Raw genomic sequence first — 15,501 nt, forward strand, 5'->3', positions numbered from 1 at the left:
TAACAACCTTCTACACCTCTATATCCACATTTACCACATGAAGATTTTTAGAGCTCTGTCTGTATTGCACTGTCCCTTATGGTAGCCACTGGCAACTTGTGGCTATTAAAATTTTAATTAATTAATTAATTTTTGAGACAAAGTCTCACTCTGTCACCCAGGCTGGAGAGCAGTGGTGCAATTTCAGTTCACTGCGACCTCTGCCTCTCAGTTCAAGCTATTCTGTTGCCTCAGCTTCCCAAGTAGCTGAGATTACAGGCATGTGCCACCATACCTGGCTATTTCTGTATTTTTAGTAGAGATGGGGTTTCCCCATGTTAGCCAGGCTGGTCTCAAATTCCTGACTTCAAGTGATCCATCTGCCTTGGCCTCCTAAAGTGCTGGGATTATAGGAGTGAGCCACTGTGTCTGGCCTAAATTAATTTAAATTAATTACCGGAGTTGCACTATCCATATGTCAAGGGCTCAGTGATCACATATGGCTAGTGGCTACTGACTTGGACATTACAAAGATAGAACATTGTCATTACCATAGATAGTTCTGTTGACAATGCTAGATTTGGACCATGTGATGGTTTTCCTTATACTCTGTCATCACACCAAATACGTACATCAACCAATTTCAGGACAAAATGCAGTGGAACCTTCTTAATGTACAGTTATGAAGCCCGCTAACTATTCCATTGTATGGAAAGACTTTCCAAATTCGGCCACTGGCACCAGCTCTATTCATGGTGCCCAGCCACCCACATATGGACTTTTATTTCTCACTGTAGCATAACATTTGCATTTCAACCAATATTAGTTTCTTAAAATACAGCATGTTTAAAGCATCTGTCTTCTGATGGGATAAATATTGTCTCTTACAAAAATCCATATATAATGTTCTAATTGACAGTTTAAGAGAAAATAATGCTACCTTTTTACTAACATACTTTGAAAAATAAACGTTATTGAATTGAAGGTCCTTACTCTTTTCAGCAGGAAGTAAGTCAGCTTGCAGCATCTCAGTGGCCCCCAAAAGAATCAGTAATATAGGTGTCATGATGATCATATCCTACAGAAAACAAGGGAGACATAAAAGTCATCTTGTTGCTATTTTTAAGAAAAACTGATAGCTACTTTCTAACATAAAATATAGTCATCTGACCATTCAACAAACATTTATGGCGTATTTGTTATGTGCTAGAAATACAAACATGATGAAATCTTGGATTTTGCCCTTCTATTGTAGATTCATAGCGTGAAAGACAGAATAAAATATAAATTGATAAATGTAAACCTGTTGAAAAACTGCCCCAACAAAGGTGTGTATAGCGGTACAATAGGAGAGAGACTTCTGATTTGCCGTCTAAAAACTAGAGTTCTTGACACACACTAAGGGGAAAACACATTCCTGGTGAAACCCAAGGTATGTTTAAAGCTGGAAGAGAAGAAAACAAATAGGAGGGGATTGCTTTTCGGCAAGAGACCAGAGCAGATCTCTGAACAGTAGAAGTTCTAGCATAGTCAATAAAAGAAATAAACAGTTTTGCCATTTTCACTATGAGGATTTAAATATGAGCCAACATGACAGGAAACTTTAAAACAATTTGTAGCCTGAGAAAGAGAAACTTCATATCACCAATCCAGAAGCAACTTGTGGTACTTGGACTTTGAGGAGGCTTTTTTTTTTTTTTTTTTTTTTGGTACCCAAATGGGAGCAGGTCACAAAAGAAATGAAAAACATAGTGATGGACCTGGGGGGAAAAATAGAGAATAAGTCTACCTCCTTGAAACAATTGGGCAATGAGAAGAAATCTAGAGCAGCAAATGTGCTAAACAGCCCAGTGTGAACAGGCATGAAAGTCTCAGCATCCTTTTCTTCACATCAAAAAGGAGAGTGGGTGATCTCTTTCTGGGAATTGTAGATGAGAAATCTCGAGTTTTTCTTCTGCACATTTTGAAAGGCATATTTCATAAGAACTTAGCTTTAAAGGACAAATAACACGCATGGCTTCCCCATGTTGCCCTCACTTTGACACAACAGTTCCTCCTACTCTCTTACCACGTGCTCCCCCCAGAGACTGTGTACCAGGCACATGTGACTGTTATACATGATGGAAATCCCTTCCACGGACATTATTCCTACTCATGAAGGAAACGAGTGTGAAAGGTGAAATAATTTGCCAAAGATCAAACAGCTGTTAAGTAATGGAGCCTAGACCCAATCTCTGATCTTCCAACAGCAAAACCTAGGCTCTGTCACCTTTATAGTACTAATTACAATGATTTATAATTTCAGTTAAAAATTCTATTTATGTGGCTTGATATTTTCCAAATATAATTCCAGTAGAACCATAGGAGACATCTGGGCTAAATGAATACCTCCAGGAAATAGCACAGAACACTCTTAACTTCAGTATTACTTCTTAAATTATTACTTAAGTTGCTGCTGTTACTGCTGAACTTACTAATGAAATTGGTAAAGTGCCACAACAGCAGGAAAGAATCGGCATATAAATCACTCAATTCCTTTCCAAATAAACTTAAGTATTGCTAATTAGAACTGTGCCAATTTTGATTTTAAAATGCTGTTTCTTTTTTCTCTAAGGATTTCATACCATGTAGAAAGTTAAAAAAAAAAAAAAAAAAGATGATGACAACAATAGCAGGTACTCTATAATTTTTTTTTTTTTTTTCAGACGGAGTTTCGCTCTTGTTACCCAGGCTGGAGGGCAATGGTGCGATCTCGGCTCACCGCAACCTCCGCCTTCTGGGTTCAGGCAATTGTCCTGCCTCAGCCTCCTGAGTAGCTGGGATTACAGGCACGCGCCACCATGCCCAGCTAATTTTTTGTATTTTTAGTAGAGACGGGGTTTCACCATGTTGACCAGGATGGTCTCGATCTCTTGACCTTGTGATCCACCCGCCTTGGCCTCCCAAAGTGTTGGGATTACAGGCGTGAGCCACCGTGCCCAGCCCGGTACTCTATAATTTTTAAATCATTTTCAACAAGTTAGAATTTTAAAGAATTAAGGGAAAACACTAGTAATCTACTAAGCCTGAGAAGCAAAGGTAAAAATTCTTTAACCACAGCAATACAGATAGCTTCCTCTTGAAGTCATGAAGGTGAAGTCTCGAAATGTCAGCATTTCCTGAAATGCTACATATGATCTCATTTTGCACTAATTTTCAATAATAGGAATTCTAGGTCAGAAAAAACTGCAAAATTAATATTCCTTTGTGATTTCTACTGATGGGCAAAGTAGAACTATGTTATAAGAGTACTTGTAAAAACAATAAATATCTATTTATCATTTGCAATTAAACTGTTGAAGTAAGTAATAAAACTGTTGAATATCTCGGTGAGGGAGATAATTGAATATTTTATATAAGCAAGCACTCTCCCCTAGAATTTGTTGTGTATTCTGATTTTATAGCTGCTAAAAATAGAATTTTTTTCAAATTTCATCATTCAAAAACTATTTTATTATTAATTTTTGGCCATAAATAACTAGACAACTTTTTCATGTTTCATTGTTATATTTTACATTTAAAAAGAGATGCTTTTGGGAAAAAAATACGTTGTCCTATAGACAGTACAACTGAGTTAGACTCAATTAAGAGTCTAAATATTACCAAGAATGACAGTTTTTTTGTGAGTCAGATAAATGTTATATAAGGTTGAGTATTACTAGAACTTCAGGATTTGATACCATGTTTTCTACAATTCTGCTCACTCTCTGTGGACCCTGCAAAATACTTCTGATCCCTGCAAAAAACAAACAAACAAAACAACCCAAATCTCTTCAGGCCATTTATTTAATCCAAAGACACACTGTTATATAGATATTGACTGGGTCATATTTCACTATACAAGAATAGAGCTACTTCATTAGCTTAAGTATATATATATATATTGACAGTATGTTCAACTCATTCTTCTCATGGCTACCAATTAAAATGTAGCAGAAAACCATTAAATAGTTAAGATGCAAACTAAGCAGAATGAAGCAACTATAGGTTGCTTATTTACAATAATCAGGAATACATGCTCAATCTCTAAGAGAAATCATAATCTACTTGCTCATATAACACTTCATTGAGTCAATCTAAAATTCCTCAAGTGCTCTCTGAGAATCTAGTTTCTGATAGGTGTTACATTTTCTGAAATGTTGGAGAAAAAACAACCACAATCTCCTTTCCTATAGGTGTTTCTAGAAAGCTGGGTAAAATTTTGACAATTAGCAGTGGATTTCCCCAGTGTTCTTGAGAACTGGTTAAATTCCACTGAAGTTCAGACTTACAAATAGTTTCCCCTCTTTTTTTTCCAACTTATTTTTCTGCCTGGGGCATTTGTTGTATAACCAAAGTTCAACTGGCATCCCTGTTTTTAAAACCTTTTTGAGTTTTAAAAGGTTTTAAACTCTGGTGACACTTAATTCCAGGCTCAAATTTAGTGGCAGAAATTGTAAAGCAACTCAGAGGATTCATGCTGTTAGGCTTTTAAATATAAAGAATTTACTTTCTCTTTTATCCTGTATAGTAGAAACAGCAATAAAAGTTACTTCTTGGAGGATGAAGAATAAATAAATAAACCAAGGTATATACTGCAAAAGACATGTTTACCTAGGTATATTGCATTATACCCAAATGAAAAACTGCACATTTTTAAGATATAAATGAATAATAAAGACCACTTATCATGCATGCATTTTTTTTTACTACTACTGTACTTTTGATTAAATTTCTGAAATGGTCCTAAAATATAACTCATGAGTTCAGGTTGTGGCCATAGACATAAAATTCTGTCAGTCCAAGTTGAAATGGTGTTGCCACCGTGAGTATTCGGAAAAATAGAAGAAGGAGTTTGCTACAAATTACCCAATGGTTGGCCAGGTGTGCTGGCTCACGCCTGTAATTCCAGCACTTTGGGAGGCTGAGGCAGGTGGATCATGAGGTCAGGAGTTCAAAACTAGCCTGGTCAACATAGTGAAACCCCATCTCTACTAAAAAATACAAAAATTAGCCGGGTGCAGTGGCAGGTGCCTGTAATCCCATCTACTAGGGAGGCTGAGGCAGGACGATCACTTGAATCCTGGAGACGGAGGTTGCAGTGAGCCAAGATTGCACTACTGCGAGCTAGCCTGAACGACAGAGCGAGACACTGTCTCAGAAAAAAAAAAAGGAATACACACATGCGTGCACACACATACATACATTTACATATCCCAATGGCAATTTTCTGCCAATTGCACATGGTGCAATTTGTCATCCCACAATCATGCTCCTAGGCATACCTGTCTATAGACAATCCTCTTGTTCCGATCAGTACTCAACAGTAGATTGCAAGGACCGTGTCTGTTGTGTCTATGCTCATGGCTGCAACCCCACCATCTAGCACAGTGTCAGGCACAGGACTGATGCTCAATGTGCCAGGCCCTGTGTGGAACAGAAGCAAATTAGTGCACCAGCCCTGATGTGCGACGTGTGGTAGAACCTAACAGAGGAACAAGTTAGGTCAGGAGTGCGGCAGGCTGGGGAGTGTGTAACAAGCCTGGCCCACTTTTGGTACCTTGCCTAAAAATTTCCCATGCGGTGTTTGAAGTAATATAAACAAATGAGGTGATTTGACTTCTAAAACTTTATTATGCTTGGAAATGCAAACTTTTAAGGAATAGCTACATAGATTAATTTCTTTTTCAATAACCATGAAAAAGGACATAGTCACTTAAAAGAGAAATCATACCAGGTAATGAAATGTTCAGTGTGATAATTCATTAGACCGAGTATTAAGGATATTCTTCAACTCGGCTATAAAAGCACCATCACTTTTCATGTGTTTATTAATTTTAGGCTTATGGATATTAAAAGATTTTAATTTTTTTCTCTCTGCATCTCCTTTTTTCTACGTTTTTTGGGGGTTCCATTTCATTCTTTTCTGTCTACATGGAAATATGCTTACCTTGCTTTAGGTAAATACATTAGTGAACACAAAAGCAAGTGAAATATTTCAGCAAATTTGTGTAAATTTTGTATAAAATGAAACATTCTTGGAAATTCAAGAACCCCTACCAGAAAGAAAAAGCAGAACGCCTCCTTCAGTTAGATAAAGTGCCATTATCTACTTTTTGTTGTTGTTTCTTTATTTGTAGATTTCTTGCTTAACTCTGAAACTTCCTAAGATATTTTATTAAATCCTCTACCCTATTTTGGAAACTCATTTATTTTCTAAGAAATCTTGGCAGGATATATGTTCTCATTTTAGTTGCATAAATTATCTTGAGCAGTGTAAAATAAATGTCTTATATAAGAATTAACAAAGCCATAGGTGTTGTTTTAATATGAGTCACCTTGCCACGGGCTTGCACATCTCAGTTACTGAGCCAAAATGCAAGAATAGAATCAAAATGACCTGCCTAATAATGCAAGTTTAATAGTTCCATTATTATTTCTGTCCCTGCTAATCATAATAGAATTATAAGGAGTTCTGTTTCCCCTTTTTGTTGTTTAAAAGTTTGCCATATATTTAGAAGTCATTGTTTCTCACTTTTCCTACCCCCACCTCCCTGCCCTGGGTGTAGTGAAATTATTAGGAGGTGGAGCACAGGGTATTGTAAGAGCCCGTGCCATAGAAAAAAGATATTTATTTGCTTACTCTGCGGTGAGTAAAGCATTTGATTCCCACTTACTGAGAAGTGCGGTGTCCATGCAATCAGAAGCAGCAGCAGGGCATTGAGAATGAACTTTATCTCTGGGTGCACTTTTTAACTTAGAGGCGGTTCTTCACTCTTTCATCATCACGGCTGTAATGGTTAAAAACTCTCAGGCAGCTTCCTTTACGATGAAATGGCAACACATTTTCTTTAAGCAAATATGGAGGAAGATTTGTACAGAGAAACTGTGCAGGAGCCAAACTGGAACTCCCAACAACCGAACTGCTGTCAAATGAAAGAATCTCTCTTGTCCAGATAGCCATTATCTGATAACTGTCTTGTCTGCATTTTCACTCTCTTTCAGAGCTGGTTTGCTATCTTCAGGAGTTGGAATTAACTTTTACTCATGGTGACAAGGTAATCAAATTTTCTATGGGTACTCTAAAGCTTTGCATTTCTGTTTTATTTATGTGCTTTGTTTGGCTAAAGTAGTTACTGTGCCTCTATCCCCTATGCAACACTGACACATGATTTGATAGAAAATAGGGCCTGAGGAGTACCCTCTTCCCTACTCACAAGGCAATAGTAGCAGTTCTCAGCCCTTAGAGAATGCCCTTAGCTCCTCTTTGCTTTGTGAGCAGGTCTGGTACTCTCAAGTAAATCTGTGTGGGGGATGTGTTTCTGGGTGTGATAAATTGCTAGTGTCTGTCACCTCAGATCATCCTATAAAAATTGTAGCAATGGCATTGTTGGTCTGTGGGTGCACCCAAGACCACCTTCCTCACATCACACCCATTGTAGCACCCAGCTATCTTCAGAATGCTTCAATTTCAGCAAACCTACATGGCTTTTCCCGTCTTTTGTACCATTTCTGTTTGATTCCTTATGGGAAATTTAGAGGTAATTGATTACAAAGCTGACTTTAGAAAAAAATGGCGTAGAGTGTGAATAGATAAGAATAGTGCTTATTGTATGACCCAAGGCAGAGAGTAGTAGTTGCCTTTGGAAGGAGACCTTCAGTCTTAGCCCAAGAGATGAGTGATACAGGATTCCCTGTCTCCTTAGTAGCCAGTTGGGAGACTCTCAGAGCAGATGCAGAAAGATGGTTGCCCTGGTTAGATCGGTGCTTCTGTTTGTGAGATGATAGATGGGCCTCCTGGAGGAAATTTCTGAAAGGTTCGGTGTAGGAGCTGTGCAAGTACAGTCAGCGTGTGTGCTTGGGGTTCCCAAGGTGACCATTTTAGCAGTTGCCAAAATGAAACTGGTACAATTATTATCAGGTTGAAATCGTCAGACCTGAAAATGTGATTTTCTTTGGGGAAAGGGGAAGTAAAACAAAGAACACAGAGAGAGATCTGTTTATTTGCTATGAGGCACCCAGAAAAGTTTAGACAAAATATCAACCATGTGGCCTACTTTTTGAAGTCCTGCACATCTATTTATACATGTAGCATATTTGTCACTAGTGAAGCCTTTAAAAATACTTATTAATCATTGTGAGGACAGTACTTTCTGGCTTAAAAGACTGCTTTAATGGTCTCTCTCTCTCTATACACACACACACACACACACACGTCTGTGTATTTTATTTTTTATTTATTTTTTATTTTTTTGAGACCAAGTCTCCCCGTCACCCAGGCTGGAGTGCAGTGGCACAATCTTTACTCACTGCAACCTCCGCCTTTCATGTTCAAGTGATTCTCCTGCCTCAGCCTCCCAAGTGGCAGGGATTACAGGCATCCACCACCATGCCTGGCTAATTGTATTTTTAGTGGAGACAGGATTTCACCATGTTGGCCAGGCTGACCTCAAATTCCTGACCTCAAGTGATCTACCCGCCTTGGCCTCCCAAAGTGCTGGGATTACAGGCATGAACCACCACATGATGGTGGTCATGGTCTCTATATTTCTTACATTCATTTACTCAAATATTCATTGAAGTCACCTATGCACTATGCTAGGCATGGTGAAGGGTATAAAGAAAATTAGATCTGGCTACTCCTTCCATACTGCCTTCCTGGGTATATGATCTGTAATTAACTACACCAATAAAAACAAGCAAACAAAACAAATACATGCTCATACAGAAACATTGTCTCCATGTATCCATATAAGTACAAAGGACAACAGAGGCAGGGACCTGTATTGTTTATGGCAGTAATTTCATTCTTTATAATAAAATATAAATGTCCAAAGACAGTATAATAGAACATGCTGGAAGAATTCACAAAGGAGTTTTTTAAAAAGTGAAATCAAATGTGTCTGTATACCTTAAGTAAAACACTGTGTGAGTTTAGTCAAATAGAAATATGAATAGTAATAATATGAAAATCAGGGTTAAGTGGCTGCACCATGAACTCTGGTTAAAAGAGCTTCTTAAAGATATCAACTTCTAGAACTTGATTCCATGGAAATAATGAAAGATTTATGTAAAAGAGAACAAAATTCATTGTACCTTTACTTGGAATAGTAAAGTAATATAGGAATGGTGAAGAGAAATATGTAACTGCTCAAGGTTGAAATATGTGATGTGGATGTTAAAAGGAATGTTTATCAAGAACTTTATTTTTCTTTTGAGACAGGGTCTCACTCTGTCACCCAGTCTGGAGTGCAGTGGCAGGATCTCAGCTCACTGCAATCTCTGCCTCCTGGATTCAAGTGGTTCTCATGCCTAAGCCACCAGAGTAGCTGGGATTACAGGTGTGTGCTACCATGCCAGCTAATTTTTGTATTTTTAGTAGAGATAGGGTTACACCATGTTGGCCAGAGTGGTCTCAAACTCCTGGCCTCATGTGATCCTCCCACCTTGGCCTCCAAAAGTTCTGGAAATTCAGGCATGAGCCAATCAAGAACTTTTAATAACGTGGGGTATTATGAAAAAATGTTAAGTAAACAATAGGAGGGTATAAACACATGTAATTTTTTTTTGCAGTCTTATTTTTGGTCAGAAGATCAGACTGATAGGAAAATTATCTCTAAGTGGTAGGTGTATTAGTCAACCATTGGTACAGAACAAACAACCACAGATCCCTCAGTGGTAAACTGTGATAGGCATGCATTTCTAGCCCATGTGTCTGAGTTTTGAATGGGATCTGTCTAATCTTGGGCTGGGCTCCAGATCACAGAGTGAGTTCAGGTTTGTTCTAGATATCTGCCATTCATTTGGAATGAGTGAGTACCCAGGGCATAACCTTTATATAATGACAGCAAAAGTGCAAGAGAGCAGGACCAATTGTACAAGCACACATCAACCATATGCTCATGTCACATTCCCTAACATCTCAAGAGTTTGAGCAAATGCATGGCCAAGCTCAGCGTCAAGTGGATGAAGCCCAAAGTACATTCCAGCATGATAAGGCCATGATAGGGTGTGGACATGGACATCTCTTAGTAGGGAGTACAGTAATGAGACCAACAGTTCATTCTACCAAGGCAGGGTTAATGTTTCTTTAACTTTTATTCTGCATTTCTATATTTACAAATGTTTTATTCTGTTCAAATTCAGGAAGAAAAAGTTATTTTAAAAAATATTAGAAACATATAGATCAATTTCATAGAATTGAGAGTCCAAAAATAAACTCCTGCATTTAGGGTCAATTGATTTTTGACAAGAATGTCAAGACAGTTCAGTGGGAAAAAGATCAGTCTTTCAAGACGTGGTGCATATCTGCATGCAAACGAATGCCTCACAGCATAGATAAAAATGAATTCCAATGAAGTAAAAGACCTAGAAGTAACAGGGAAAACTATAAAATTCTTGGAAGAAAACATAGGCATAAATCTTCATGATCTTGGGTAAAGCACTTGTTTCTTTTCCCTTCCCTCCCTTTTCCCCCTTCCCCCTTCCCTCTTCCCTTTCCTGAGGGAGTCTTACTTAGTAGCCCAGGCTGGAGTGCAGTGGTGTGATCTCAGCTTACTGCAAACTCCCCTGCCTCCTGGGTTCAAACAATTCTCCTGCCTCAACCTTCTGAGTAGTTGGGATTACAGGCACATGCCACCACACCGGATAATTTTTGTATTTTTAATAGAGACAGGATTTCACCATTTTGGCCAAGCTGGTCTCAAACTCCTGACCTCAGGTAATCCACCCGCCTCAGCCTCCCAAAGTACTGGGATTACAGGTATGAGCCACTGCACCCAGCCAGTAGTATCTTATATAAGATACAAAAGCAAACACAACAACAACAACAACAAAAATAGATAAATTGGATTTTACCAAAATTAAAAGCTTTTGTGCTTCGAAGGATGCTATCAAGAAAGTGAAAAGAGGCCGGGTGCAATGGCTCACATCTCTAATCCCAGCACTTTGGGAGGCCAAGGTGGACAGATCACCTGAGGTCGGGAGTTCAAGACCAGCCTGGCCAACATGATGAAACCCCATCTCTACTAAAAAATACAAAAATTAGCCAGGTGTAGTGGCGGGCGCCTGTAATCCCAGCTACTCAGGAGGCTGAGACAGGAGAATAGCTTGAACCTGGGAGATGGAGGTTGCAGTGAGCTGAGATAGTGCCACTACATCCCAGCCTGGGCAACAGAGCAAAACTCTATCTAAAATAAAATAAAATAAAAACAAGGGAAGTCAAAAGGCAAGCCACAACATGAGAAAAATATTTTCAAATATATATTTGACAAGGAACTTTTATTTGGAATATGTCAAAAACTCTTACAAACAAACAATGAAAAGAAAAATAACCCAGTATAGCCCAGGAGCTCAAGGCTACAGTGAGTCATTTTCAGGCCACTGTATTCCAGTCTGGGTGACAGAGCAAGACCCTGTCTGAAAGAAAGAAAGAAAAATAAAAAAGAAGGAGTAAAAATCTCAGTTTAAACATGAGATAAAAAATTTGAACAGACATATCTCCAGAGAAGATGTACCAACAGCCAAGATGCTTAGGAACATCTGCTCAATATCATTGGCCATTGGAAATGCAAATTAAAACCACACTGACAGACCTCTTCACACCCACTCCAATGGCTGAAATGAAAAGGACAATAACAAGTGTTCATGAAGATGTGGAAAAACTGGTACCTTCATATACTGTTGCTAGGGAGGTAAAGTGAGGCAGCTAATTTGGAAACAGCCTGGTAGTTTCTCAAAAGGTTAAATATGGAGTTTCCATACTTCCCAGCAATTCCATTCCTAGGCAAATACTCACCTCAGAGAATTAAAATCATGTGTCTACATAAAAATTTATATGTGGATATTCACAGAAGAATTAGTTGCAGTAGCCTAAGAGTGAAAACAACTCAAATGTCCAGAAACTAATGAATGGATAAATAATATGTGGTATATTCATGCAATGAAATATTATTCAGTCATCAAAAGAAGCACTGTTACTGCAACATGGATGAACCTTGAACACACAAAGCTAAGTAAAAGAAATCAGTCACAAAAGATCACACATTGCATAATTCCACTTATATGAAATGTCCAGAATAAGCAAAATCTATAGAGATAGAAAATGGATTAATAGTTGCCTAGGACTTTCAGGGGATGAGGGAGTTTGGGAAAAATGGAAAGTTACTGCTAATAGGTGTGAGATTTTCTTCCGGGATAATACAAATATTTTAAATTGATTACAGTGATGGTTGCCAACTCTGCAAATATATTAAAACCATTGACTTTTATACTTTAAATTGGCGAATTTTATGATTTGTAAGTTACATCTCAATAAAACTGTCATTAAAAAAATACCCTAACAGGATTAGATGCCCTAACAGGATTGAGACAGAATTCTGGATAGTTAGAAAAATTCTAGTGTAAAATCAATCTGTGGATTTATCAGGTGTAGCTAAAATTAAAAGCATGTCTTTATTCAATAAGGAATTTCAGTAGCTTAAGCTTTTTTCAGTTCTTTAGTTAGAGACCAGTTCTTTGCTCTGAAAATCAGAAAAAATCAACCAGAATGTGTAAAAACAATAGCAAAAACCATACAACTAAACTTATTTTGTTAATGTAGGTTAATGTTCCATTTCAGTTAAAAGAGAAACTACCATGTTCCTGAGACTGTCAATTACCTTATACGCATGATCATATCATAGCCTTATAAACCTATTTTACAGATTAGTATACTGAGGCTTAGACAATTTACATAACACAGACTCTTTGTGATGCTCTCCAAATTCTCATTGTCTAGAATGGCAAAACCTTAATTCTATGATTGTTGTAATTCTTATTTTTGAAAAAACAGTGGAAGTGTTTAACTTGTACTTTCTGATTTGACAGTGGTAGGCGCAGAGTTCCTCTTGAGAAACTCCTGATTATTTCAGAGTAAGTCTGAATGTCACCTTATTTGGGAAGAGCACTCTCTCTTGTCTCTCCTTCAAGTGTGCATTAAACTGCTGCTTTTATGTGTCTATTCAACATTTGTTTTGCGGTGTCTCCCAGGCTGGAATGCTGTGGTGTGATCATGACTCACTGAAACAACCTCTTTGGCTCAAGTCAACCTCTTGCTTCAGCCCCCCAAGTAGCTGGGACTGCAGGTGCACACCACCATGCTAGGCTAAAATATAAAAATATTTTATGTAGAGACAAGCTTTCGCCATGTTGTCCAGGCTGTTATCAAACTCCTACGCTCAAGTGATAAACCCACTTTGGCCTCCCAAAGTTCTGAGATTATGGTCATGAGCCATCATGCCTGGCCTCATTTAAATTTTATACCATACCAAATATTATATCTGTCTCCACCACAGAGATGGCCAGGTGCATATCTCCGATCTGAATGTAGATTAGACAATAGGTCTTTATTTTATTGAGGTTGGTTTTGCCAGAATTTATCCTAGTATCTATCCAGCACACAGAGTATGTTCTCATGCTTTAAGGAAAGAGAGTTTCTGTTTTTTTAAAAGAGAATTCCATTTGAACCTATATTTTAAAGGTAGAACATGCAATGGAGAACATCACAAGGAAGCTGAATTAGGCTTCTCTTGATTCTGATCTGAGGCTGCTGATAATTCAGAATTTTGAAGGTGATTATTCTCAGCCTTTCCCTTGGGCCTTCATTCTTTTAACTATTATTGAAGTCCTATCTTTTAAAATTAATGACCCGCTATGACATTTCAGAGCAGCTAAAATTGATTTGTCTATTTACTTACCTCTTTTAAATGTAAAATAAAATTGCATTTGTGTGTAAAATCCCCCAGCACCAATGAAATTGCGATTCTACATTTGCTGAGAAATATCTTTATTTGTCCTCTGGGAGATCTTAAACTTTAGTTGCCTTCTATTAAACTTTTATGAGAACAAAACTAGTGAATGACTTTTTCTCCAAACAGGTACTTTTTGTTGTTTCAAAGAAAGAACACATTCTTCAAACAGAACTTCTTCTTTTTTTTTTTTTTTTTTTTTAATTTTTTATTGGATTTTAGGTTTTGGGGTACAAGAGCAGAGCATGCAAGACAGGTGCATAGGAACACACATGGCAGTGTGCTTTGCTTTCCTTCTCCCCTTCACCCACATTTGGCATTTCTCCCCAGGCTATCCCTCCCCACCTCCCCCTCCCACTGGCCCTCCCCTTTTCCCCCCAATAGACCCCAGTGTTTAATACTCCCCTTTCTGTGTCCATGTGTTCTCATTTTTCATCACCTGCCTATGAGTGAGAATATGCGGTGTTTCATTTTCTGTTCTTGTGTCAGTTTGCTGAGGATGACGTTCTCCAGATTCATCCATGTCCCTACAAACGACACAAACTCATGATTTCTGATTGCTGCATAATATTCCATGGTGTATATGTGCCACATTTTTCCAATCCAGTCTATTATCAATGGGCATTTGGGTTGATTCCCGGTCTTTGCTATTGTAAACAGTGCTGCAATGAACATTCGTGTACATGTGTCCTTATAGTAGAACGATTTATAGTCTTTTGGATATATACCCAGTACTGGGATTGCTGGGTCAAATGGAATTTCTATTTCTAAGGCCTTGAGGAATCGCCACACTGTCTTCCACAATGGTTGAACTAATTTACACTCCCACCAACAGTGTAAAAGTGTTCCTTTTTCTCCACATCCTCTCCAGCATCTGTTGTCTCCAGATTTTTTAATGATCACCATTCTAACTGGCGTGAGATGGTATCTCAATGTAGTTTTGATTTGCATCTCTCTGATGACCAGTGACGATGAGCATTTTTTCATATGATTGTTGGCCTCATATATGTCTTCTTTTGTAAAGTGTCTGTTCATATCCTTTGCCCACTTTTGAATGGGCTTGTTTGTTTTTTTCCTGTAAATCCATTTGAGTTCTTTGTAAATTCTGGATATCAGCCCTTTGTCAGATGGGTAAACTGCAAAAATTTTTTCCCATTCTGTTGGTTGCCGATCCACTCTAGTGACTGTTTCTTTTGCCGTGCAGAAGCTGTGGAGTTTCATTAGGTCCCATTTGTCTATTTTGGCTTTTGTTGCCAATGCTTTTGGTGTTTTGTTCATGAAGTCCTTGCCTACTCCTATGTCCTGGATAGTTTTGCCTAGATTTTCTTCTAGGGTTTTTATGGTGCCAGGTCTTATGTTTAAGTCTTTAATCCATCTGGAGTTAATTTTAGTGTAAGGTGTCAGGAAGGGGTCCAGTTTCTGCTTTCTGCACATGGCTAGCCAGTTTTCCCAACACCATTTGTTAAACAGGGAATCCTTTCCCCCTTGCTTGTTTTTGTCAGGTTTATCAAAGATTGTATAGTTGTAGATATGTTGTGTTGCCTCCGGTGCCTCTGTTTTGTTCCATTGGTCTATATCTCTGTTTTGGTACCAGTACCATGCTGTTTTGATGACTGTAGCCTTGTAGTATAGTTTGAAATCCGGTAGTGTGATGCCCCCCGCTGTGTTCTTTTTGCTTAGAATTGACTTGGCTATGCGGGCTCTCTTTTGGTTCCAT

General features: G+C 38.2%; 1 protein-coding gene across 2 annotated transcripts in view; it reads right to left on the reverse strand.

The window, feature by feature from the left end:
• The window catches only part of IL5RA (interleukin 5 receptor subunit alpha), a 41,432-nt gene extending 36,133 nt beyond the window's left edge, over window positions 1-5,299 (reverse strand). The window contains exons 1-2 of one of the 2 annotated variants that reach the window (NM_001257236.1): window positions 5,283-5,299; window positions 973-1,057 (exon numbers count right to left, since the gene is read on the reverse strand). In NM_001257236.1, the coding sequence (NP_001244165.1) occupies window positions 973-1,054 (82 nt within the window). In that variant the 5' untranslated portion in view covers window positions 1,055-1,057; window positions 5,283-5,299. Of the gene's footprint in view, window positions 1-972; window positions 1,146-5,282 lie in introns of those variants that run through there. The other variant, XM_035273635.3, reaches the window with a different exon arrangement.
• Between the last annotated feature and the right edge of the window lie 10,202 nt (window positions 5,300-15,501).

The sequence above is a fragment of the Callithrix jacchus genome, chromosome 15 (genome assembly GCF_049354715.1).
Source record: "Callithrix jacchus isolate 240 chromosome 15, calJac240_pri, whole genome shotgun sequence".
NCBI classification, from domain to species: Eukaryota; Metazoa; Chordata; class Mammalia; order Primates; family Cebidae; genus Callithrix; species Callithrix jacchus.